Here is a 22,600-nt window from a genome sequence, read left to right as displayed (position 1 = left end):
CCGGAGATAAAACTGATTTCTCTGCATTAATAAAGCCAAAGGATTGAATGGTCATAATTACCCTTTGTACATCTACCTGCAACTGTTGTGCAGTATTTGCGACTTACAGTCAACCAGATAAGGGTAAATCATGCAATCCTGCATCCTTAAATGGGCTACTACCAGTGACACACATTTTGTGAAAAAACTGAGAGCTGAGGCCAGGCCAAACAAAGGACCGTAGATTCATAATGCACATTGTCATAAGTGAAATGTAAATATCTTGTATATGCCTCATAGATAGAAAAATGAAAGTACGCATCTTTTAAGTCTGGAATAGCAAACCAATTCCCTTCAGAAAGGACAGGAAGTACCTCCTGCAGTGATAGCATCCTGAACTTTGAAATAAAAATATATTCATTAAGATGTCTCAGATCCAAAATAGGGCGTTTGCTCCCTACCTTCCTTATCAATCACAAAATAGCAAAAGTAAAAACCCTTAGATTGGGGGGATGTTCCCAGAGAAACAATTGCACTCTTCCTCAGCAAGGTCTGAATCTCTGAGGTCATAAAGGCAGATGATTGCTCTTGCCTGATTGGGGAAGAATTCCATGGTGGTAAAGAATGAAATTCTAAATAATATCCAAACTTGATTATGCTCAAAATCAAAGCATTAAGATAACTGCTTGTAGAACATTCCATGACATACTTGTCATTGTGCCATATTTCTGGAGAAGGTATCCTTTGCTGGGAAACTCTGGCTCCTAGCCCCACTGCCTGATTGGTGGCATCCCGCTCTAGAGAATCCCTGTCTCTGATAAGGAGAGAAGAACAGATTACATTGATCATAGAATCATAGAATCATAGAGTTGGAAGGGGCCATACAGGCCATCTAGTCCAACCCCCTGCTCAACGCAGGATTAGCCCTAAGCATCCTAAAGCATCCAAGAAAAGTGTGTATCCAACCTTTGCTTGAAACCTTTGATCAGTATATCTGTATTGCCTGGGATTAGCCCTCCTAATTTGAAACCTCCAGTTCCTATAGGGTTAGGTAGAACCTGAGGTCATTCCTACTGTTTTAGCAGTCAGAACATACTTCCTCATCTTCTCTAACATGTCATCAGTCTGAGTATTAAAGAGCTCAGAGCTAGGGAAGTCAGTTCCCCCAGTGTCTCTGGTGGGGACAGGTGAGAGCAATCATTGTCAAGACAGAGTCTAACGCTATCTTTGGTATACTTAGAGGTCGACGGAATGTCACCTCTATCATAATCTCAGCGTCCACCACTAGATGGGGACAAAGAAGGCAACCTAACTGGCACTGTGATGTCCGTGATGTCAACCTCCGCCCCGAGGAATTGATGGATAAGTCCCTGCTAGGTCTTCACACAGCTCCCATAGGATGCACTAGAAGATAGTCATCCAACTCGGAGAGCTCTCCCATTTCACAAATCAGTTGGACTGCAGGTGCCTCACTCGGTGTCAAGTGGGAATGGTTTTGAGCATTGGCAGTGACCAGAAATCGATGTCAAGGGCATCCACTTTCACACTGTTCCTTTGATGCCGAAAGCACTGGTGATGCAGGGGACCATAGGTAGCATGCTAGAGATGCAGGACATGCTGGAGATGCATGTCGCCTTGATGGAGTCAATGGAGCAAGCATTGGCAGTGAACACCTTAACATTAGTGCCGAGGGAGACTGTTGGCAACAAGCCATGTCCAACTGGCTCAGGGATTGAAGTAAGCAATTCCCTTTACCATTTTGGGGTATTTCATTGCTTTTTTTTTTTTTTGCCAGAGCCTCCAACATGGCCCTCTTCTGTTATTGAATATCATCCTTCTTACCCTCATATACATGATGAGATAGAGGGCATTTTGGGGTGTTTGTCTCCCACACTGTCATCCTCTGGGCCAATTTTTGCTGCTGACAAAGCTTTTTCATACAGGGCTACCTTTAACCGCTTTGCTATACCATCCCTAGTTTTAGGGGTCATTTTTCAGCAGACTTGACAGGCCCCTGCAACATGTCCCTCACCCAGGCAAAGGAGACATGAAGTATGTCCATAATTCTGTGCCATTTTTGGCACCACATTCCTGCCATTTTTCTAAAAGAACCATCGTCAATAACAATCTGAGGTCAAAGTCCAATAATCAATCAGCAGAAATTACCTCAGATATAGGGTTCTGCGTGGCGGCATCCAAATCAGCTGTTCCAGGCTTCCACAGCCAGCAGGCACTGAGTTACACACCCGTGCCCATGCCTCCCCCCCCTGCAGTGCGGCACTGGCTGTGTCAGCCTTGAACAGCCGATTCGAATGCCGCAGCACACAACCCTACCTCAGTAGCCTGAGGCGAACACTAAAACGCAGAAGAACCTGCCTTGATGGCAGCAAGAAAAGAACTGAGGGAGGAGTGCTAGCCCCTCCCAGATCACGTGACTTTTGAGCAGGAAAAGTCTCCTCACTCCCTGAAATGGGAGGAGGATAGCACTCCTAGGAGTTATTCTTTCCTGACTAAACTCGCTAGTTCCTCTCCATGGCAGGCTCTGCAAACTGCAGATCCCATGTGGGAATGAACAGACACCACAAAGATGAAAAATCATTACAACCCAAATGCCTACCCAAAAAATGATGGACATGTTTCTCATAAAAAACAAAGGGTGGAGGGCCAGACATTTATATCAGGCATTCTATGTTCTTTATGCCCCCAAATTTGTGATTGAGGTATCTAAAAGCCAAGAGCTTCAAAGATAGTGAGCACAGAAGTATCCAATAAATTTTTGTTCACCTTTTCCTTTTTATCCTTGAAGTGTTTTCCCTTGTCTTTCTGTATTATTTTCAAACTAGAGGCAAAGCCCGTTGTATCCAGGAATACAACGGGCACTAGTGCTTGGCAGTAGGAAGAGGAAGGGGAGGAGTTGTCCAGTCTGGGAGGGCATGGGGTTGAATGTGCTTTGTGTGGGAGGTTGTGGTAGCGTGGTGACAAATGTGGGCATGGGTGTGGAGATTTTGGTGTCAAGAACCTGTAGTGTGGAATGTTCATTGAGTTTGGGAGAGGACTGACCTTTGGGAATTGTGCCATAGTGGTTACAGGTGAGCTTTCCAGAGCCATGTCTTCAGATATGTGAAGGGGAAATCAGACTGGAGACTCTTCTTAGGGGGAAATTACATGGCAACCAATTCCTCCCAGTTCTGCATTCAACATCATTTCCCTTCTTGTCTCCCTGCCTGTAATACACATGGGGTAGTCACAGTACAGTGGTGTTTACCCTGCTTCTTCTTTCTCCATTTTTTTTACTCTTTATAAAATGTTATGTGGCCAAATGCTTCTTTCACGCCTGCTCCTTAGAAGATCTGGATTTTTGTACCCTGCTGTCAGGGCCGGATTTACATGAAAAGAGGCCCTAGGCTATTCCACTTACGTGGCCCTTTCACCTCCAATTTTTAAGTTTGTAAATTACATGAGAGATAATAAAATACATCATTACTGTGATATATATCAATATGTTAAATGAAACATGTTGTGATTGGTACTAACCTTTATTTTAAAAATGTGGAATATAGGCCCCTCTTGATCTTGAGGCCCTAGGCTGAAGCCTAGTTAGCCTATAGGAAAATCCAGCCCTGCCTGCTATTTACTACCCAAAGGAGTCTCAAAGTGGTTTACAAACACCTTTTCCGTCTCCCCACAATAGACAACCTGTGAGGGATGTGGGGCTGTGAGAGGTCTGAGAGAACAGGGAATGGGCCGCAGTGACCCAGCAGGCTTCAGGTGTTTCAAGGCAGTTTCCAGTTGCCTTCCCTTCCTCTCCCCATAGCAGACTTTCCATGAGGGTGGTTGGGGTAGAGAACCTCACTTGGAAGATGGCAACCCTAAGAAGAGGTCCCTCTGTGTACAGCAGTCTTGACCTTAGTCAGGTTTATGTACAGCTGGGTAGTGTTGAATTCCAGAAGATGAATCTACACCAATCTGGCAACCTTACCTCCTCTCTGCAATTTATTCTTGACCTAAAATAGGTCAGGGGGTGCTAGGCAGCTGTGGGGGCATTACACACTTTTGAGCCCCCACTTTCACACTTCAAGGAATATGTTCAGACCAGGGACAGCGAACCTTCAGGTGGGGCCTGGAATTGCTGCTCATCTCCAGACTATACAGACCAGCTCTGCAGGCAAAAATGGCTACTTTGGAGTGGTGACTGTGTCGCATTGTATCCCCCTGAGGTTTAGGGAAGCCAGCCTCCAGATTCTTGGGGGTCCAAGAATCCCCAGGAAGTACAGCTTGTCTCTAGTCAGTTAGACTGAAGGGAAAGCTCTCCCCCAATCTCATGCACCCCTTCAAAAGGAATGCACATGGCTCCAGAATCCATTTGGTTGCTTGGCTGGTGATGTCTGCCCTTCTGAAGCCTGAGACCTACCGCTGGCAACTGCAGTTCCTGTTGTTATCTGCAAGGCCAAGTCGTTTCCTAATAAAGGTGGATTAAGTCTCACTGTCTACTTTCCTGGAAAGCTAACTACACTTGAAATTCTGGGCCACTTATGTCGTTGAGTTCATAGGAGTTTTTATTTACCAGGCCAAGCTTGAAAATTTAACTTTAGTTCTCATGTCTCTCCAGCCATTTACTTGTTCACTATTTAGTTTCAGGCTGTAAATATTCTATATTTAGATCTTCCTGAACTTTTCAGACTCGCAGGATTGATACTGGTCTGCCTGTCGTCTGTCTGTCTGTCTCTCTGCACCCCAAAATACAAACAGTTGCTGGTAAGGGCTGGCCAAAGCCCATAGCCCAGGAGGGACACACCCACAACCACTCCACCCCAACCACAGTCTGTGAACCTCTACCATTCACTCTAGATTGCTGCTCATCTCTAGATTATAATGACCAGCTCTGCAAGCAAAAATGGCTACTTTGGAGGCCGGACTCTGAGGCATTGTATGATTTTAAGGCAGAAGGGGAAAGTTCCCCCCCCCCAAAGGAATGCCCACCCCCATGCCCTCAGACTTCCCTGCGTTGCTCTTGGAAATGCATTCCTCCCCTCAGTCAGGGCCTGTCAGAGGCTTCTTCGCAGCAGGCCTGAAGGAAGGGGGAGGGGGAGCACTCTGCAGCCTCCTGCCAACTCTGTCAGGGTTCTGAGGCAATTTGCAGTTGGACATGACAGTTAGTACAGCTTTGGGGTGAAAAGGGCTGTCATATCCTGTTCAAGCCTCTGTTCTCATCCCCCTTGGCAGCCTTACTGACCTCTTCTCCCTGCAGTGGTCAGGAGCAGACTGGCAACCATGTCTCCAGATTTCCCCTGGGTGGGCGGGTCGGGAGGTGCTTTGCACCACCTGACTAGATGGAACTCAGGTCTGTCCTGGTGAGGGCCCAATCGGATTGGCCTCTTGGCCCCTGGGTGCGCGCGCCTCCAGATTGGCCCCTCCGCTCTGCGCCTTCTGATTAGCTCCTCCGCTTGTCAGTCCAGGGCCAAGGGGCCAATTGTTGCCCCCCCATCCCGGACTGAGCCCACCCCCACACCCCTTAGACTTTTATTTATACTGTGGAACGCAGTTTATAGACATTTAATGTTTTATTTTGCTTTGACTTGTCAATTTGAATCCTAGAAAATTCTGGGAGGGGGGGAATTACTTGATTTCATAATAGAGACTTAATAAAGGCACAGTGAAGACTGGAAAAATCTACAGCCATGTTGCAATCGATACTCAAAGTGTCAACCTTCCCAGAAGAGATCTCCTAGGAACTCTCCTAGAAAATGCAGGGGGGCAAAATACTGGGGAGAAGTGATTAGCACTGCTATCTACCTACAAATCAGGTTACGCAACAAAGGTGCCCGAAAGATGACATATGAACTATGGTATGGATACAAACTCAGTATGGAAGCATTTGAGGTTATTTGAGTCTAAAGCCTATGCATATGTTCCCAAGGAGAAATGAAGCAATATGAACATGTGAACTGAGCAAGGCTTTTTTATAGGATATGCCTTAGGATGTAAAGGATACAAGATCCTGCAACTATAAAGGTTTGTAAAACAGTCTACATTGACAAGAAGGAAAAACCTACAAATACAGAAAAGATTAACCTTGAAGAATCCGCACTGATGGAAGAAAACAGAGTACAGCAGCCAGAAGGAGTACAGTGGTGAATCATGAATTTTTCAAATAAAGAATCAGAGTGAAGGGAGTACCACTAAGAAGACTCCCCTACCTAACCAAATCAGAGGTTGTGGCAGGATCTTCCACATGGGAAGACACTGAAAAGATGCTCAACAAGTGGAAAGAAGACTGCAGAATTGGAAATTGAAGCTCTGATTGAGGCCCAAACATGGACATTCACACACCTGGCTGCAGGCAAGAGAGCAGCAGGATGAAGATGGATTATCTAAGAATTCCAGAAGCTTTTACATAATAGGGTAAACCTGAAGGACTTTGCACACTAGATCTTGAGAAGGAGTGTTGGAATATGCAAAATCTGAGTGTACATGATTGAACAGAATATGAAGAGTGCCCTACAGAGGGCACTGGAGATTTGTTCTTAGCATAGTTAGATTAGGAATTTCCTGGAATTTTTCAGATACTCTCCTTTGAGCACAACACCTCCCTGCTTGCCTACAGTATGATATAGAACAGAACAGTTAGAACACACACACTCTCTCTCCTTTGCATATCTAAACTCTTCCAAAACATTTAAATTGTTTAAGTAAAAGCAGGATCCTGTTCCTTCGTTCAGGTTTCTGGTCTGGATTAATAGGCAAAATATTGTACTGTGACAGGGTGGGACAGTCAGAGTTCTTCAGCAAAGAAGAAGTCGTGTTACTAGGGCAGCTCAAATAGTAAAGAGAAAGGGAAATGGAGGGAAAATCTTGCCCCAGAGGGAGGAAAACAGATGGGGGGGGGCATCATACATGTATACGCTGCACACAAATTTAATGGACATTCACAGTAAACTTTTTAACAGTGTTATTATCTTTCAGAAATTCTCACTTCACCAGGGTGCTGGAGCCAGTGGTCTTGCCAGAAGACACCAGTCATAATGAAGTACTGTTAAAATGTATAGGACTAGAATCAGTTATAATTAATTTATCCTCTGTTTTAAATAGGACAGGCATGACTCACTCTCTCTAGACCTGAGAGTTTAGAATTCAGGAGTGGCATGCTTTCCAAATTAGTTTCCTTTAAATTTTATCCTTAATTTCTGAAACAATATCTATCATAGATTGTAATTAAGTTCAGCAGACCTAGTCAGCTGAATCATCTTAGAGAATGAATGAGAAACAAAGATTATTTAAATTACTTTTCTACATTCCCCAAGCTTTTTATTTTCTTTTTGCTATGTCCTGCCTTTATTAATGATTAGCAGCAACATTTTTTAAAATATCCACCTAGCGCTCAGTAGTCTTATGGGGGCTACCTAAAATGATTCTATAGAGCTAATGAAGATCGAAAATCTGCCTGTAACAATATTAAGTTTATTTTCTCTAGTGATTCGAAGAAGTGAGCAATCTGTCACTAATACACTGAGTGAAATTACTTGTCTTGCTGGAATTCCTGCTGACAGTCAGTCACTCACAGCGCTGACCTAAACATCTACCTGCTGACAAACAAATTGCAGTGTCAAACTTTGAAATGGTAACTAGCTGGTTTTAATTTTGATTGGTCTTTCTTGAATCTCTTATGCATTCTTCCCCACTCTTTTCCCCTTTTCTTTTCTCAAAATCCCGATTCTTTACTAGGCTGAAAATAAAAATAAAGGAAACCCCTGTTTAACATTTGTGTGGAAAAATTATCATTTCTGGCTGCATCAGAGAAATGTTATGTCAGATAAAACTGTTAAAGTGTGTCTAAGCAACATTAAGAGTGGCAGGCCCGCCAGTGACTGACTGGGTGAGTGAACACATTACCCAGACTGCATTGTAGGAATTAATTTTCTTCAATAAAGTGATTTTTAAGGCTCATATATTTCACAATCTAAACATATGTCACTGTTTCATAAACAAAATAAATGGATTAAAATAATACATTACCGATATGCTGACACATGGAGATATTTTAATTAGAAATACTTAAGCAGTGTGATATTTAACTGCTGTATTTGTTGAAGAGGAGTATGCATCGTTTCATAAAGTATGAGGCAGGTACAGAACTTTACATGATGGGGGACTGAAGCAAGACTGAATTGCTCTCTTTTTAACAAAGCTACACTGCATAGCATATACTACCAATATAAAATAAAAATAAAATTTTACACAATCTACAAGACACTCCATAAGGAGATGCAGCCCCTCAAGCAGTTTTTTCAATGGGGGGGGAATAATTCTCGAGAATAATATTTCTTCATAAAAGGCTTCATTTTAACATCTTAGCTATTCAAAGGCCATATTTACATGACTGTCACATTACAACAGCCTCTTTCCTGCACATTCTTCTTTACTTTCTTTAAAGGCTTGCACAAAAATAGCTGAGGAAAGCAAATGTCAAGCCTGTCCTGAAATTTATATGTGTGAGAGAATTAGAATAAGTAGAAATGTAATATATTGTTTACTGTAGTGAGTGCCCTCTGTTCTCTAAAGGTCAAAAGCATTGTAACCTTAGAGTTACAGTTTCTGATTGTTCCCAGGGTTAAATACATTATCAAAATTAATGGTTCAAACCCCTCAACCTTCAGATATATGAGTGTTTCTTGCCTCCATCTGCCAAACTGTTCAACTAAAAATAGCATTCTTTGGCCTTCATTCCGTTAATATTGTACCCCTGAGGCAGGCTGTGCAATGCTTCAGCAGTACTTTGGATCTGCACCCAGTGGTATAACAAAAGGTCATTACTCTGTGTACAATTAAGGAAGGGGGGCTGAGGAGAGAAAAGCAACACACTGAAGAAGCATGCTGTACATTTTTGTTTAATTTAGTCAATGATAAAAACTTCAGACTTCCAGCACACAGCTGCAGCCATAGTTAAGACTTGCCAAGGCTCATTAATGTTATACGCGATAAACTTTGAAGGACAAATTACGCAAGAAACATCAGGGAAAAGGTAACAGCCATAGGATTTCTTGCTTGCTTGCTCTCCCTCTCTCCTTCCTTCTCCTTCCCCTTTTAAAGATCACTTTGTTTAGGAATAGCTCCAGCTAACATAATTGCAATGTGTTATCACTATCAACAATTTATCAACAGCTGTTGATAGAACTGCTCTATTTCTTTCTTTACCAACCTTTTTTTTTTGGGGGGGGGGGGGAAATACTGGAACATCATTTGTTTTGCCAAGGGGGACTGAAAGAGAAATGACAAGAAGACATCACAAAAGATTTAACACAGTCAAGCCTTCTGGGGCAGATGCATGTCTAAGGAGCTACAGTTGCTACAAGTGCCTTGAAAGAGTGTATTATGATCTCTGAAGAGTTATGCATAGACTTTTTATGTGATATTGGGGGTGAAAGTCACATAACATCTATCCAATTTAAGGTATAGAATACCACTGTAGTAAAAAAAGAGAGAGAGAGAACACTGAACTGTAAATGCTACATCATAAATTCTTCCTTATCACTTACCACAATTAAAAACTGTCAGGGTTGATGGGAGTTAATACAATAAGTCAATATTTATCTATTTATTTAAACATTTCTATTCTGTCTTTCTACTCAGATATGGTCCCCTGGGCAGCAAAGATCAAAGCATTACAACATTTCAATACCAAAGCATTTAAGACATTAAAACAACATCCTTATCCATGGTTCTTCTATATATTTGTGAAACAGCCTGAGGGTGGGACGTGTCCAGCTGTCCAAGTTGGAATGCGGCCAATCAAGGTGCAGCCAACAACACTGGCTGCACCCTGATTGGCCCTGCCCCTACAGCTCCCGCCCTCCCTCCCTGGATGCTAGCCACATTCCTCTCAGACGCACCAGAAACAGAGAGAGAGACACAGAGCCCTGCCAGACAGAACACGTTCCCTCATTCCCTTATATTGCTCCTGCTGCAAAGGAGGCAGAGAGAGACTCAGAGAAAGCTGCCCCAACCTGCTGACAGAGACACTGAGAGAGCCACCCCTGCTGTGACAGAGGAAGAGAGAGACAGAGAGCTGCCCCAAACTGCACAACAGCCCTCCTTCCCTCCTACAAACCAGCCCTAATTACCTGCTATGCCTTCTGCTGCAAGGCATACCAAGACACGAGGGAGAGGGTGAGAGAGGGACACAGAGAGAGATCTGTACCTCCCAGTGTCCCCTAGGTCCTAGCGCCCATTGCATTCCTGCTTGCAATGGGCTTTCTTACTTTATTTTAAAGTGTATGTACAATATTTAAACAATTAATTTAAAGCCTAATAACAAAGAGAAACACATAACAAGATGAAACAAAAAGCCTTCATCCACTGGCAAAAGGGAACAATACAGGGAAAGACAATTTCCTTGGGGAGGAAGTTCCAGTTTGATGTCACATCCAAAGAAGGGCCTCTGGAGCAGATTAGTAGATTCATATCGGAGAAGGTGGCCCATGAGAGGCCACCTCAGACTTCATGAGAGTTCATTTACTTATTTTATTGGTACCTGATGAAGGGAGCTTTAACCCTGGAAAACTTATATTCCCCCTCCCAATTTTTTGTTGATCTCTATGGTGCTACTGGACTGAAATCTAGCTCTTAGGGATGCCAGTCTCCACATGGTAGCTGGAGATATCCTGCTGTGGTCCCACCCCTTCTCAAACTCCATCCTCCACAGGCTCAAACCCCAAAATCTCCATATATTTCCCAGCCCAGAGCTGGCAACCCTACTAGTTCTTCTACTGCAGATCAACACATCTATCCTTTGAAACTGCTTATTTTTCATTGCCTCTCCCATGTCAAAAAACTTACATGTCAAAAAGAAGGCACATTCCACTTTTTAGGTGCCATACTAAAGGTTCAGACTAAAGGTTCTGGTAATTACCTTCAAGGCCATACGCGGTCAGGGCCCAGTGTACCTGAGGGACCGCCTCCCCGCCTATGCCCCCAAAAGAGCTCTGCGCTCTACTGCCTCCAATCAGCTAAGGATCCCTGGCCCTAAAGAAGTCCGCCTGGTCTCGACCAGGGCCAGAGCATTCTCTGTTCTGGCCCCCACCTGGTGGAATGAGCTCCCAGAGGAGATCAGGGCCCTGATGGAGCTTAAACAGTTCCGCAGGGCCTGCAAAAAGGAGCTCCTCCACCAGGCATTTGGCCGAGACCAGACGTAATCAATCAGCGACCAAGGGCCCCTGCTCCCCCCCTCAGAATCCCATCAATAAGCCCTGGACCTGTATGTATTACCATATTGTTTACTGTTATACTGTGTTGTTATTTGGTTACAATTATTAGTTATCAGTTATACATGTTCTACAGACTGTTTTATGTATTGTTTTCTGTTATAATGTAAACCGCCCTGAGCCTCCGGGGAGGGCGGTATAGAAGTATGATAAATAAATAAAAATAAATAAATACATTCAGAATCCAGAGAGTGCACAAATTTAGTCACAGTTATAGTAGTAATGGAATCAAACTCTCAAGATACTTGCATTAGGCCAATGCCAAAAGGCTTTTCAAATGATAAGTTATTTGGCCCTAAGGCTGTAGTACAGGAATGTACAAGTAACTCAAATCAGGAATTTCACTAATTCAGTAAACTACTATTCAGTTTGTGAAGACATTAGATGGATTATTCTGCACTAGTTATTAAAATACACATTTTGCCATTTTGCTTGCTAGCTGAAATATCCAGAGCAGGTCTCAGAGAACGGATTATTCAAGTAACCTTGGCAAATGCCCATAGTTTCTTAAACGACAGCATTTATCTATCTATAAATAAAGATGTAAGATTTATATGTTATACCTTCACTCTTTATAAAAAATAGTTTACAATTATAAGAACATGAAATATATTTTGTACACGTTAACTCTAAAATTGTAGTGTTTGGCATACTTGGAAATGCAGATGTATAAATGTGTTAATTTTATTAAAGCTATCATTACATATACCCCATTTTTAACAGACAGAACCGTAAGCTGTGGTACTTGAAGAAATAGACATTATCAATAGTGTTAACTGAAGGTTAACTAGACTTTTGATTAAAGGCATCTTAGCATTATGATTCTTTTTAGAAATTCAGAAAACAATCATTCCTATAAGGGCATTACTAAATACTAACAAGGGGGATAGTTAGATTTTATAGCAGCACTGAACTCTTCAATAATATAACATTAATACAAGCAATTGGTGCAAACTCCTTCTTGGACAGATTTTACAGTTTCCATTGGACTGCTCTTTGCATTGATTCCAATATCTCTATAAAAGATTCAATAATCAGTCTAAAATTGGTTCATCGCTGTGTGTGTTTTCCAAGCCCCCACCCCAGTCTCCATGTAGACTGTAGCCACTGGAGAAATGTTTTTTTTTTCTTTAAAGCCCTATAATAAAAACAATAAAAACACGAAACCTCTTAAAAACAACCCCATAGTTTGCCGGAAAAAACATCTTTTTTCTTTTCTAGGAGTCCTCGTAGCCAGTTTGGTGTAGTGGTTAGGAGTGCGGACTTCTAATCTGGCATGCCGGGTTCGATTCTGCATTCCCCCACATGCAACCAGCTGGGTGACCTTGGGCTCGCCACGGCACTGATAAAACTGTTCTGACAGAGCAGTGATATCAGTGCTCTCTCAGCCTCACCCACCCCACAGGGTGTCTGTTGTGGGGAGGGGAATGGGAAGGCGAATGTAAGCCGCTTTGAGCCTCCTTCGGGTAGGGAAAAGCGGCATATAAGAACCAACTCTTCTTCTTCTTCTTCTTCCTCTAATAAGGATAATGTCCCAACAGGATTTATATACTATCCAAGTATAAAAGTGAATCCAGTCAAGGAAAAGCTATGTTGCCTGATCATCTGAAAAAGGTATCTAGGGCCACTGAGAATTTTTCCTACTCCTGAAGAGATTTCTCACAGGAAAAGACCTCTATAACTGAAGCACGTGGCAGCTGAGAAAGAACATTAGAGCTAAGACAGACAAAGTATCACATAATGCCTGTTCCTGGGTTGTATAGTTTCTGATCTAAGATTGGGAAATATTCAAATGTTGTCCCTCTTTCAAAAATTAAGCTGTACAGCACTGAACAGATTGAAGTTTCTATTTTTTTTATTACTAGCTCTTTCCTATTTTGGGCTTTGATCAGGAGAAACCGAAATTTGTACAGAAATCTCTGGACATTACTGTTGGAGTTTCAAAGTGGAGTTTAATTGGCTATCCATGTTTATTTAGTCATATATAATTTTTTTCAGACACTTTTCTATTCAAAAGTCTACAAAGTGGCATAAAATGGAAAACAGAATGAAAATCTACTAATCTCTCTTGACATCAATCAAGAGAGCCAAATAAAACCAAAATTGTCAAACAACTTCTACATGTGAAATTATCTTAGACAATAAGAAAATATTAATTTCCCATGATAATATTATATTTTACCACACAAATATAACAAAGGTGTCTGAAGGGGTAATCTGCAATTCATGCGCCACCACTGAAAAGACTCACCAGCCACTTGATCATAAATACTATGACTTTTGGAATGGGATATCACATGTAGATCTCCAAAAATCAAGATTCATAAGGGAGTGTCACATCTCCCAGTGGCCTCAGACTGGGTCCCTGGCACCGATGGGTGCAGTATATCTCCATAGTACCACTTCAGTCCTGACAATATCTCATTCTTTCTTTTATATATTTTGTCACTATAAATCCCTTCATATTGACATGCTTTCCTCCTACACGCTGCTTTGCCTTCCCCTCACTGGCTCCTTCCTAAAACAGCCCTTTGGCCCATACCTGATTCCTGGGGGGGAGTGTTTCACTCCTGGGATTGACTTCTTGCCCATACCATCCCTTTGACCCTTATGTCTGAGCCATGTCATCAGCCCAACCTTTGCTTTCACCCCAGACATTCCAGCTCCTCCATGGTTCTGCCTCCCAACCTCATAATGCTTGCCTGCTTCTTCTTTTGATGGTACAGGTAAGAGAGAGGGGCCCCAGTAGTAGTCTGGCACTTCCAGCTCAGCTGGGGTTGGGTGCTTCAGTGTCCGAAGTGGCCATTCGCACCTGAAGCAGCCAGCGCTGCACGACAGGAGGGAGGAGAGACACAGGCATCGGTGCACCGATGGGTGCACACATGCAGATGCAGAGCTCTGCGCCTACGTATGTGCACCCACTGTCGTGACGGTGCCTATGCCTCCCCCCCCCTGCAGCACTGCTTTGGGTGTGAACAGACGCTTCAGAGGCCGAAGCGCCCAACCCTAATGTTCACTTCTACCTGGGCCATTGGGAACAGCCCATTGCCTCCCAGGCCTTATGAGGGTGTTTGACTATCCAGAGGGAGAATACAAGTATTCAAGTCCTTTAGGGCCATAAAGTAATAACCTTAAATTGTGTCCTGTAACTTCCTGGCAGTCAGTGTAGATCTTTCCGCATTAGAGAAATATGTTCAAAATTCCTTATTACAAAAAGTATTCCGAATTAGTGGCAGTTCCCAAACTGCCTTTAAGGTCACTGCCATATATAAAGCACCATAAAGCACTACATATTAAAAGAGAACTGAACATGGTAGCTAGTTATCTCTGTCTAAAAGTAGATATAGTTGACACAACCAGTTTAATTATGCTGCCAAATAACACTACTGAGTTTCCCAAGTACAGGACTGATCTAACAACTTTCAAGCTATGAATCTTCTCGTTAAGGGAGTTCAATGCCATCCTAGTTACTGTCTTGTGAAACCATGAAGCTTATCAACCTTTGTTTTGACTGAGTTGGACTGATTTCTAGTAAAATGCATGCAGTACCATTTGAAAAAAGCTGACTAACAATAGGATTAAGTAGTTCAGAGACTAACCAGAGCATACTGTGTAGCCTGAGAAACTAATGTCCCAGTAAACCCATTTGTCTCTTGGGTGCCAAAGTAATTCTTGCTACTATAGTTTCATTTCATTGAGAATAGTTATAAAATGTATTAACTACACCGTTTAAATGTCCAAGAGCTAACCTCTAGTGTGATGATTAAGCACACCCCATTTATAAGCTTTCAACTTCTACTTCATTATTTGACACTATTGTGCCTTTTCTTGGGGAATATTAAAAAGCTATATAATAAATTGGAGTGTAAATCATTTTCACACAACATTTAGTTCCCCCTATGACAAAAATAAATAAATGACCTAGCAAGGGACCAAACTCAGACTCCTGATGGCTGCTGGCATCTGACCAACTTAACGCATGGAAAGACAGATTCCATAAATACAGAAGCCGCAAGTGTGTAGCAGTCATCACCCAGCCCAAAAGAAAGGATAAAAAACATGTATGCAGATACCCACTACTAACAGCAAGAGCCAAGCAGGCCACACTTGAGGAAGCTTAAGAGAAATACAATATGCTGAACTTGTCTTTCAATGAAATGACTGCATGCTTGCCCTCTTCCTTCCTCTATGAAGGTATGAACCTTCCCAGGTTAAGTATATTGAACCTGACTGGTTTCAGTGGAATAGAGTTAAAACATACTAAACTATCCAACTGAGACAGACAAAATTCTTAGCAGAGACTGCATCATGCCCAAAATTAACAACTTATAATGCAAAATGGGCTGTGTTTCCCATTATCAAGGCTGATAGCAAACTGCTCCATTTGCAGCATAGTAAGTACACAAGGTGTTAATCCTTCTGGGGTGTGCTTAAAAAATTACTTAACATTCAAGCCATTACTTAGCATACAGCTGGTTAGCAGTTTTCTACTAAAGCATTGGCTTGGAGCCCACATATTTTTGTTCTGGCACATACCTGGAGCTGTAAAGGGCTGAGTCCAGAAGCAGCAGCAGCTGCCATTGTTGATGGAATGAACTGCACAGGATAGTTATCACCTGTCAAGAAGAACAATGCATACAGGTTTAGACAATGAGCAGAGAATAGCATCAGACAAGTGCAAACATAGCCTCAACAGTGCCTGTGCTCCACAACACTGCTCTAAGCCTAAACATCTGCAAACACAAAAGAGGTTTGCTGGGCACAGACTTGCAACTCTATGTTGGAACTTTTTGCTCCAGAGATTGCTAGTAGGCAAACTGGCAAAACATTAAATGCAGTACCTTGACTCAAGCATGTTCACTGTTATTACAGATCACAAAGCACAGCATCCTTGAAAAATAAGAAAGGAATAATTATGTGTTTAGAAATGTTTCAGGTGATAATGACATAGAGAGGCATGCAAAAGTTCAGTCTTGTCAGATAGCAAAAACCTTTTGAGCTTGGAAAAGTCTTTTGCTGTATGTCCTATAGCTAAGTGATGCACAAGTAGAGATTAACTAATTTCAATAAATTGCTTCTCCCTGAACTGTTACATTAGGGTAGCTCAGACGTCTTGTTTTCAGCTCATGGACTCTTTTCATTGCTTACTATTCATACCAGGGTCCACTGTCGATGCACCAAATAATTTGTTCTACAAATGAATGTACAGACACAATGGTATTAGAACAAAATCTTTTAGGCTGCTTCCACATGGCTGTTTTACTCTGCCATGAGTCCCAAATAGAAGCATTCTTTTTCCATCATCCACACAGGATCTTCATGAAGTAATACACTTTCTGCTTTTCCCCTTAGTTTGCTGAGATTTTCCCTAAATCTGCTGGTTTTTTTTTTTTTAAGAATCACAGTCAAATAATGCTTTCATTTATGTGGATGGGAAGGCATGGAGTCCCCGCCCGATATTATTCACACAATTCTCCTTGCTCCAAACCCCCTGATTGCCATTCCCCTGCAAGGTTGCCAGCTATGGGTTGGAAAATACCTGGACCCTTTGGAAGAGAGTAAGGACGGGTTTGGGGAGGGGAGGGACTTCAACAGGCGAGTAATGCAATCGAGTCCACCTTCAAAAGAATCCATTTTCTCCAGGTGAATGGATCTCTGTTGGCTGGAGATCAGATGTAATCCCAGATCTCCAACTAACACCTGGAGCTAGAGGACTTTTTCTGCCTCCCCCCTCCCCAATTAAAAATATGCAGAAAAAGCCCTCTGGTGGCATGGTAGGGGTAGTGTCAATACAGAACAGAGGCAAGAAAAGTTTGAGGAAAACCTTGCAGATGCTCCATTGATGTTCTGTGTTTACAGTAGTAATTAATGCTACAGAGAAAAACACAGCTCATGTAAAACCATCTAAAAATCCTTCTTACTCCCACTTAAACCAAGAACAACAATATATCCCCTATCCTTTCCTCTTCACCTCTTTGATAATTGGGGGAGGGATGGGATTTTTAGCCTTCATGTTAGTAGACTGATGTTTTAATGGGAAATTTAATGGGGTTAGTTGTTGTGACCCGCCTCGAGCCTGTCGGGAGAGGTGGGAAATAAATATAATAATAATAATAATAATAATAATAATAATAATAAGAAGAAGAAGAACAACAACAACAACAACAACAACAACAAAGTTCTTTTTTAGTCTTCTTTTTTATCAAATCATGTTTGCATGATGAGACAATAGCTTATAAGGAAGGAAAGCATCAAGGGATGTCATCAATACACAGATGTCACCCAGCTCTTCCTCCTGATGGATGGCCACCCTGATTCTCCCCCAGAAGCCTTAGTCAGATGTCTGGAAGAAGTGATGAGATGACTCAAGAAGAGGTCCTATGGCTGGGAAGGAAGGGTCCAAGTGTACTTTTGTCCAACCTGGACGGGGTACAGCTATTAGTGGCTCCTGAACATGATCCTCAACACCTCTCTCTCTATAGAGGATCAGGTCACAAAAAAGCACAGCTTTTTTCTACCACCTTGCCCAAACCAAACTACTAGTGCCCTACTTGGCCCCAGAACACCTAGTCACAGTGATCCATGCAACGGTCACCTCTAGACTGGACTTCTGTAACTCACTCTATGCATGTCTAACCTTAAACCTGATCCAGAAACCACAGTTGGTCCAGAATGCAGTGGCCAGGATCCTCACAAGAACAGCATGGAGGTCCCACTCTCCAACAACTGCACTGGTTACCAACTGAATTCTGGATCAGACTTAAGGTCTTGGTAATCACCTTTAAGGCCAAATGTGGCCTGAGCCCAGTGTATCTGGGGGACTACTTTACTGTATGCTTTGCTACTTCCAACTGGCTGGTGGTCCCTGACCTTAAAGAAGCACGTCTGACCTCAACCAGGGCCACAGCTTTTTCCATCCTGGTCTCCACCTGGTGGAATGAGCTCCCTGAAGAAATAAAAGCTCTGCCTGAGCTACTGCAATTCCTCAGGACCTGCAAAACAGAGCTCTTCCGCCAGGAATTTGGTTGAGGTTGACCCAACCAATAAAATTTGCTGGGTCCCTCAGAAACCAGAAACCCCTCCCCATGAACAGAACCCAGAATCTACAAACTTATGAGACACTAGTTAGCAAGTTGACATTGACATAGTTAGTGCTGGAACTGTTACATGAAAAAGTTATTGAACCAGTATTAAAACCACTGTTATTATTGTATTTATTGAGTTATTGAATTATACTGTATTTATTCCTATATTCTATGTAAACCGCCCTGAGCTGTAAGGGATATAATATAAATATAAATAAACTAGTAATCAAGCCCGCTGTAATAAAAATACAGTGGGCACTAGGCAAGGGAGCCCCTGGCAGTCGCGCGCAGCGCGGCTGCCAGGGGCTCCCTTGGCCGGCGGCCTGACGCGGTGAGAGGCGCATCAGGCCACCGGCAAGGGAGCAACTGCGAGCTGCGCTCCGAGTGGCTCGCAGTTGCTTCCTTGTCGGCAGGGCAGGAATCGGCCGGGCCAATCGGCAGGCGCTTCACGCCTATCAATTGGCCCGGCCGATGGTCTGTCCGGAGGAAGGAGCCAATCGGCACCCTTCCTCATCCCAGACAGAGCCTGCCCTAACTCCTCCCACAAAGCCCTTACGGCTTTATTTAGTCCGCGGTGCCCGCGGCGCCGCGGGCTGTGTTAAGATTAACAAACTGCTTCAAGATCCTAACATAGCCTAGAATTTTCACCTCTTCCCTATCCATGTAACTTCAAAGGAAAGTACACTATACAAATGGACAGCTCAACTACCAGTGACAGTTAGTTCAATATAGTCGATATAGAATAGGAATGGCAATATACATTTGGATACTGTGGAAGGGATTAATTCCTCTTCCATGATGCTGTCCTGATCAAAAAAGCTCTTGAGGGCTGCTTTTTAGTCACTGTACTTGCCACTAGAGTTTAAAACAATTCAAGGGGGCATTTTCAATATGAGAAACCTAAAACAAACAAACAAAAAACAATCCCACCACCACAGCCACTCACATCAGCCTTTTTTCTTTTCTTTTTTGCAGCTCAAGAGTTCTAGTTATGGATCACAGCTTCATGCACAAGTTGGTTCTCAGAACTGTAGTTCAGGACACCTCTAATACAATAATCTGTTATCAAGTTCACTTTGTGCTCTTCATGCACACCCTAGTTAAAGTCCATTTTGACCTGTGCTGGAATAAGTGTGTTGATGTACTAAAGTTTCTACAATTTAAGATACATCCAATACAGAGGCACTCAGCCTTGCCCCCAACCTCATCCTTTAACAGACACCCAACTCCTTGATCACACAGTTTCTAGGAGTGCCCCTGTCCTTCAGGAGCTGTATTTTGGGGAGTATTTTGGGCTGCAGAGGGAGGTGGACAAGTCTCAAACCAATAATGGAAATCACTTCCATCAGAGAAAATCATTTAGGTATTCAAATTGGCAGGGCCCTGTATTGGCAGGGCCCTTTATAAAGTGCAGTTTGTCTGATTAGACAGAAATGCTTCCTCCTGTTAATCTAACAAACAAAATCTGTTAAAAAATCTAATTAATCAATCAATCAATCAATCAATCAATCATGGAGAACAATTTTCTCCCCCATTGCCTTCCCATTGCTGAGGTTTAGATTCACAAATTGTTGGAACAGGGGTCAAGAATTTTTGGTAATTGTCCTCTGCAAACATCATCTATATGGATGGCTTGTAATAATGGTGATTGAAACATATTTGTCAGTATTTTCCCTTTTCCAGTTTGCATTAGAAACAAACCAGTCCTGGATACTGGTGAAAATGAAAGGCTTTTACATAAGCACCTAAGTAGCTGTTGTCTCTAAATATGGTTGCCTATGTGTGGCATTGTTTTAGATCACAGCAACTATTAGACATTAAGTCTGCAACAAACTCCCACTGTCACTTCAGTGTGCTTTAGCAAAGTTAAAGCTAGAAAGAGAGAGGGGTGCAGAGTTTAAAAATTAAATTTGCAGTAAAAATGCAGTGATTGATAAATTACACAATAACCATAATTTAATAGATTATCACTTTGGCTCCATATTTAAAGTCAGCGTTATATGCTGTCTCTGGGCTATGTTTTAATAAGATGCTCCTCCACACATTTTTGACATTTATAATAATCAAGCTGTTTTGCATCAACTTATCTACATTGCATGCAGAATGTAAAAATGTAGGTGTAACATAAAGGATCCAGAAAGTGTTGTCTGGGAATTATGAGGTTTTCCCTTGCACAACCGTATAAGACCAATTCTCAAATATTTAGTAACATCCCATAGCATCGTTAATATCTTTGCTCCACTTCCCACCCAAAGCCCTGTCGTATTTGCGCAAACACAGGGTAAATAGTAAGCTGCTTTCACTTTTAAAATGAATAGTGAGTTTCAAATCCACAAGGTCTCTTTGCATCATATCCATAATACCTCATCAGACCATTGAGCACAGTATGTGCTTGTACACAGTCCAGTAACAATTGGCTTCTGATTGCATATGGAGCACTGCTACAATGCCTTTAACACTATATTGTGTGGGTGTCCTATGGAGTAATGTTCATAATAATAATAATAACAAACCCTGGTCTGATTTCTCCCCTTTTTATGAGGTTTATTCTGATATCAGCAGAGTGCTGTTGTTTTAAATAACTATTTTTCCCCTCTTTATGGTTAGATAATTCTGCTTATCTTCTTTGATAGCTAAATGGAACTATATGAATACAGAGTTACAGATATCCTCATCCAAAGTTAAATAATGTTCCATAAATGTACAAGTTTTAAAAAGATATCACAAAGATACAGAATTAATGATGCTTTAAATAAGAGAAAAATAAGCATTCAAGCTACAAGCATGGATTCCATTGCTGAACATTTCTAAGGCATTCTTTCTTTAAATATCATGAATTATTCATCCTTCTTCCATACAGTAATCCTTCTCTCCCTCCATTTCCCCCTTTTGTAAGTTCAATACCAGTTGCTTTATTTGTACTAAAACATTTTCCATGTCAAACATTTCTAAAAAAATCAAACTCTGAAAGAATTCCCTGTGGCACTGCTTCTTCACAGCTGTCATGCCTCTATGGTTTGAAATGGCTTGTGTGTGTGTGTGTATGTGTGTATAATTGTGTAACACACACTTTAAAGTTAATTTATTAGTATCTGTACCACACCCCTCTGGCTTACCTGCGGCTACAGTTTTCTCTTTTGCTGATAATAAGCTTGTTTTCATTCCTCTGTATTTTTCTCCCCTAAATCACAGAAATGTCCCTTCTAGAACTGAATGTGAGCATATAGTGAACAAATACAGCTAACATAATCCTGCTGCATTATATAATAGCATTATCTTGAGAACAAAGCATGACACTTCATACCATTGGAATGCTCCGCTGACAATAGTAAAATGAAAACAGGGGAACATTCTTTATGGGGAGGGGCTCTAGCTAAGGGTGGGGAGGGGTGATGAAAGTTTTTAAAATTTAATTACAGAAGACACATCTTTCCCATTCTAATTTTCTCAGCACAGAAATGCATCAAGGAGTTTCATGGTAGCTGCTTTGGCAATCTATCAGTCAACATGTTGTAGCAATTTTTTTCAAATTTGTTTCTTGATTTGGAATGCTTGCGTGAGGACCCATTCTCTTTAATTTTATAAAGGGAGACCAAACAAGTTGGAACAGGTTCCTTGTAGGTATAGGCGTGTGCTAGTCTTGATTACTAGGAGAATGGCTGAGTGAAACAAATACAATCCCTCATCATTCATTCTTATACACACTAACCTCCTCAGCTCTCCTGCTTAGATGATTGTCTATTTACATTACTTCTTCTATTGTTTATATGTACAATGGAGCTTACAAGTTATGGGAAGATTAGCCAGCTTATCTTGTTAGAGTTTCCAGTTATTTTAAAGCAGCCACACATACCTGCAGCACTTTGTCCTAGATACAGAGCAAAGAAATGTTTACCACTTTTAAACTAAAACCAATCAGATATATTGTAGAAGTCGGTTTCCTGCATGGAAGGCACATTGTGCAGTATGCAGGTCAACAAATTACCACATGCATGCATACTTGGCTTTTGCATCTGTATACCCACTTTCCAATTTTCAGAAACAGTTATACCTTCAGTGTGTTTTCTCAAGAAACTTTAATGCTAATTAAAACAGATTGCTCAAGAGCTGCACTGAGCTTGCTAGAATCAAAGTAAAGCACTTGAGAGGCACATCTCACTGGTTGGCTCACATCACCATTAGCTTTCAAGCTAATTAATAAACTAGTTCTAAACTATAACTTAAAATGACGGTCTTCCAAGAAGAATAGGATTCAAGTTGCCCACAGGAGCAACTGCT

At 41.9% G+C, this 22,600-nt stretch overlaps 1 protein-coding gene across 28 annotated transcripts in view; it reads right to left on the bottom strand.

The window, feature by feature from the left end:
* SOX6 (SRY-box transcription factor 6) overlaps positions 1-22,600 on the bottom strand; it is a 607,104-nt gene that overhangs the window by 123,977 nt on the left and 460,527 nt on the right. For all 28 annotated transcript variants that reach the window (XM_077321651.1, XM_077321668.1, XM_077321671.1 and 25 more), the window contains one exon: positions 15,774-15,853. In XM_077321651.1, coding sequence (XP_077177766.1) covers positions 15,774-15,853 — 80 coding nt within the window. The remainder of the gene's footprint in view (positions 1-15,773; positions 15,854-22,600) is intronic.

Source organism: Paroedura picta, chromosome 2 (assembly GCF_049243985.1).
Source record: "Paroedura picta isolate Pp20150507F chromosome 2, Ppicta_v3.0, whole genome shotgun sequence".
Classification (NCBI taxonomy): domain Eukaryota; kingdom Metazoa; phylum Chordata; class Lepidosauria; order Squamata; family Gekkonidae; genus Paroedura; species Paroedura picta.
Note: the sequence above shows the minus strand (reverse complement) of the source record. Positions and strands in the feature narration are given on the sequence as shown.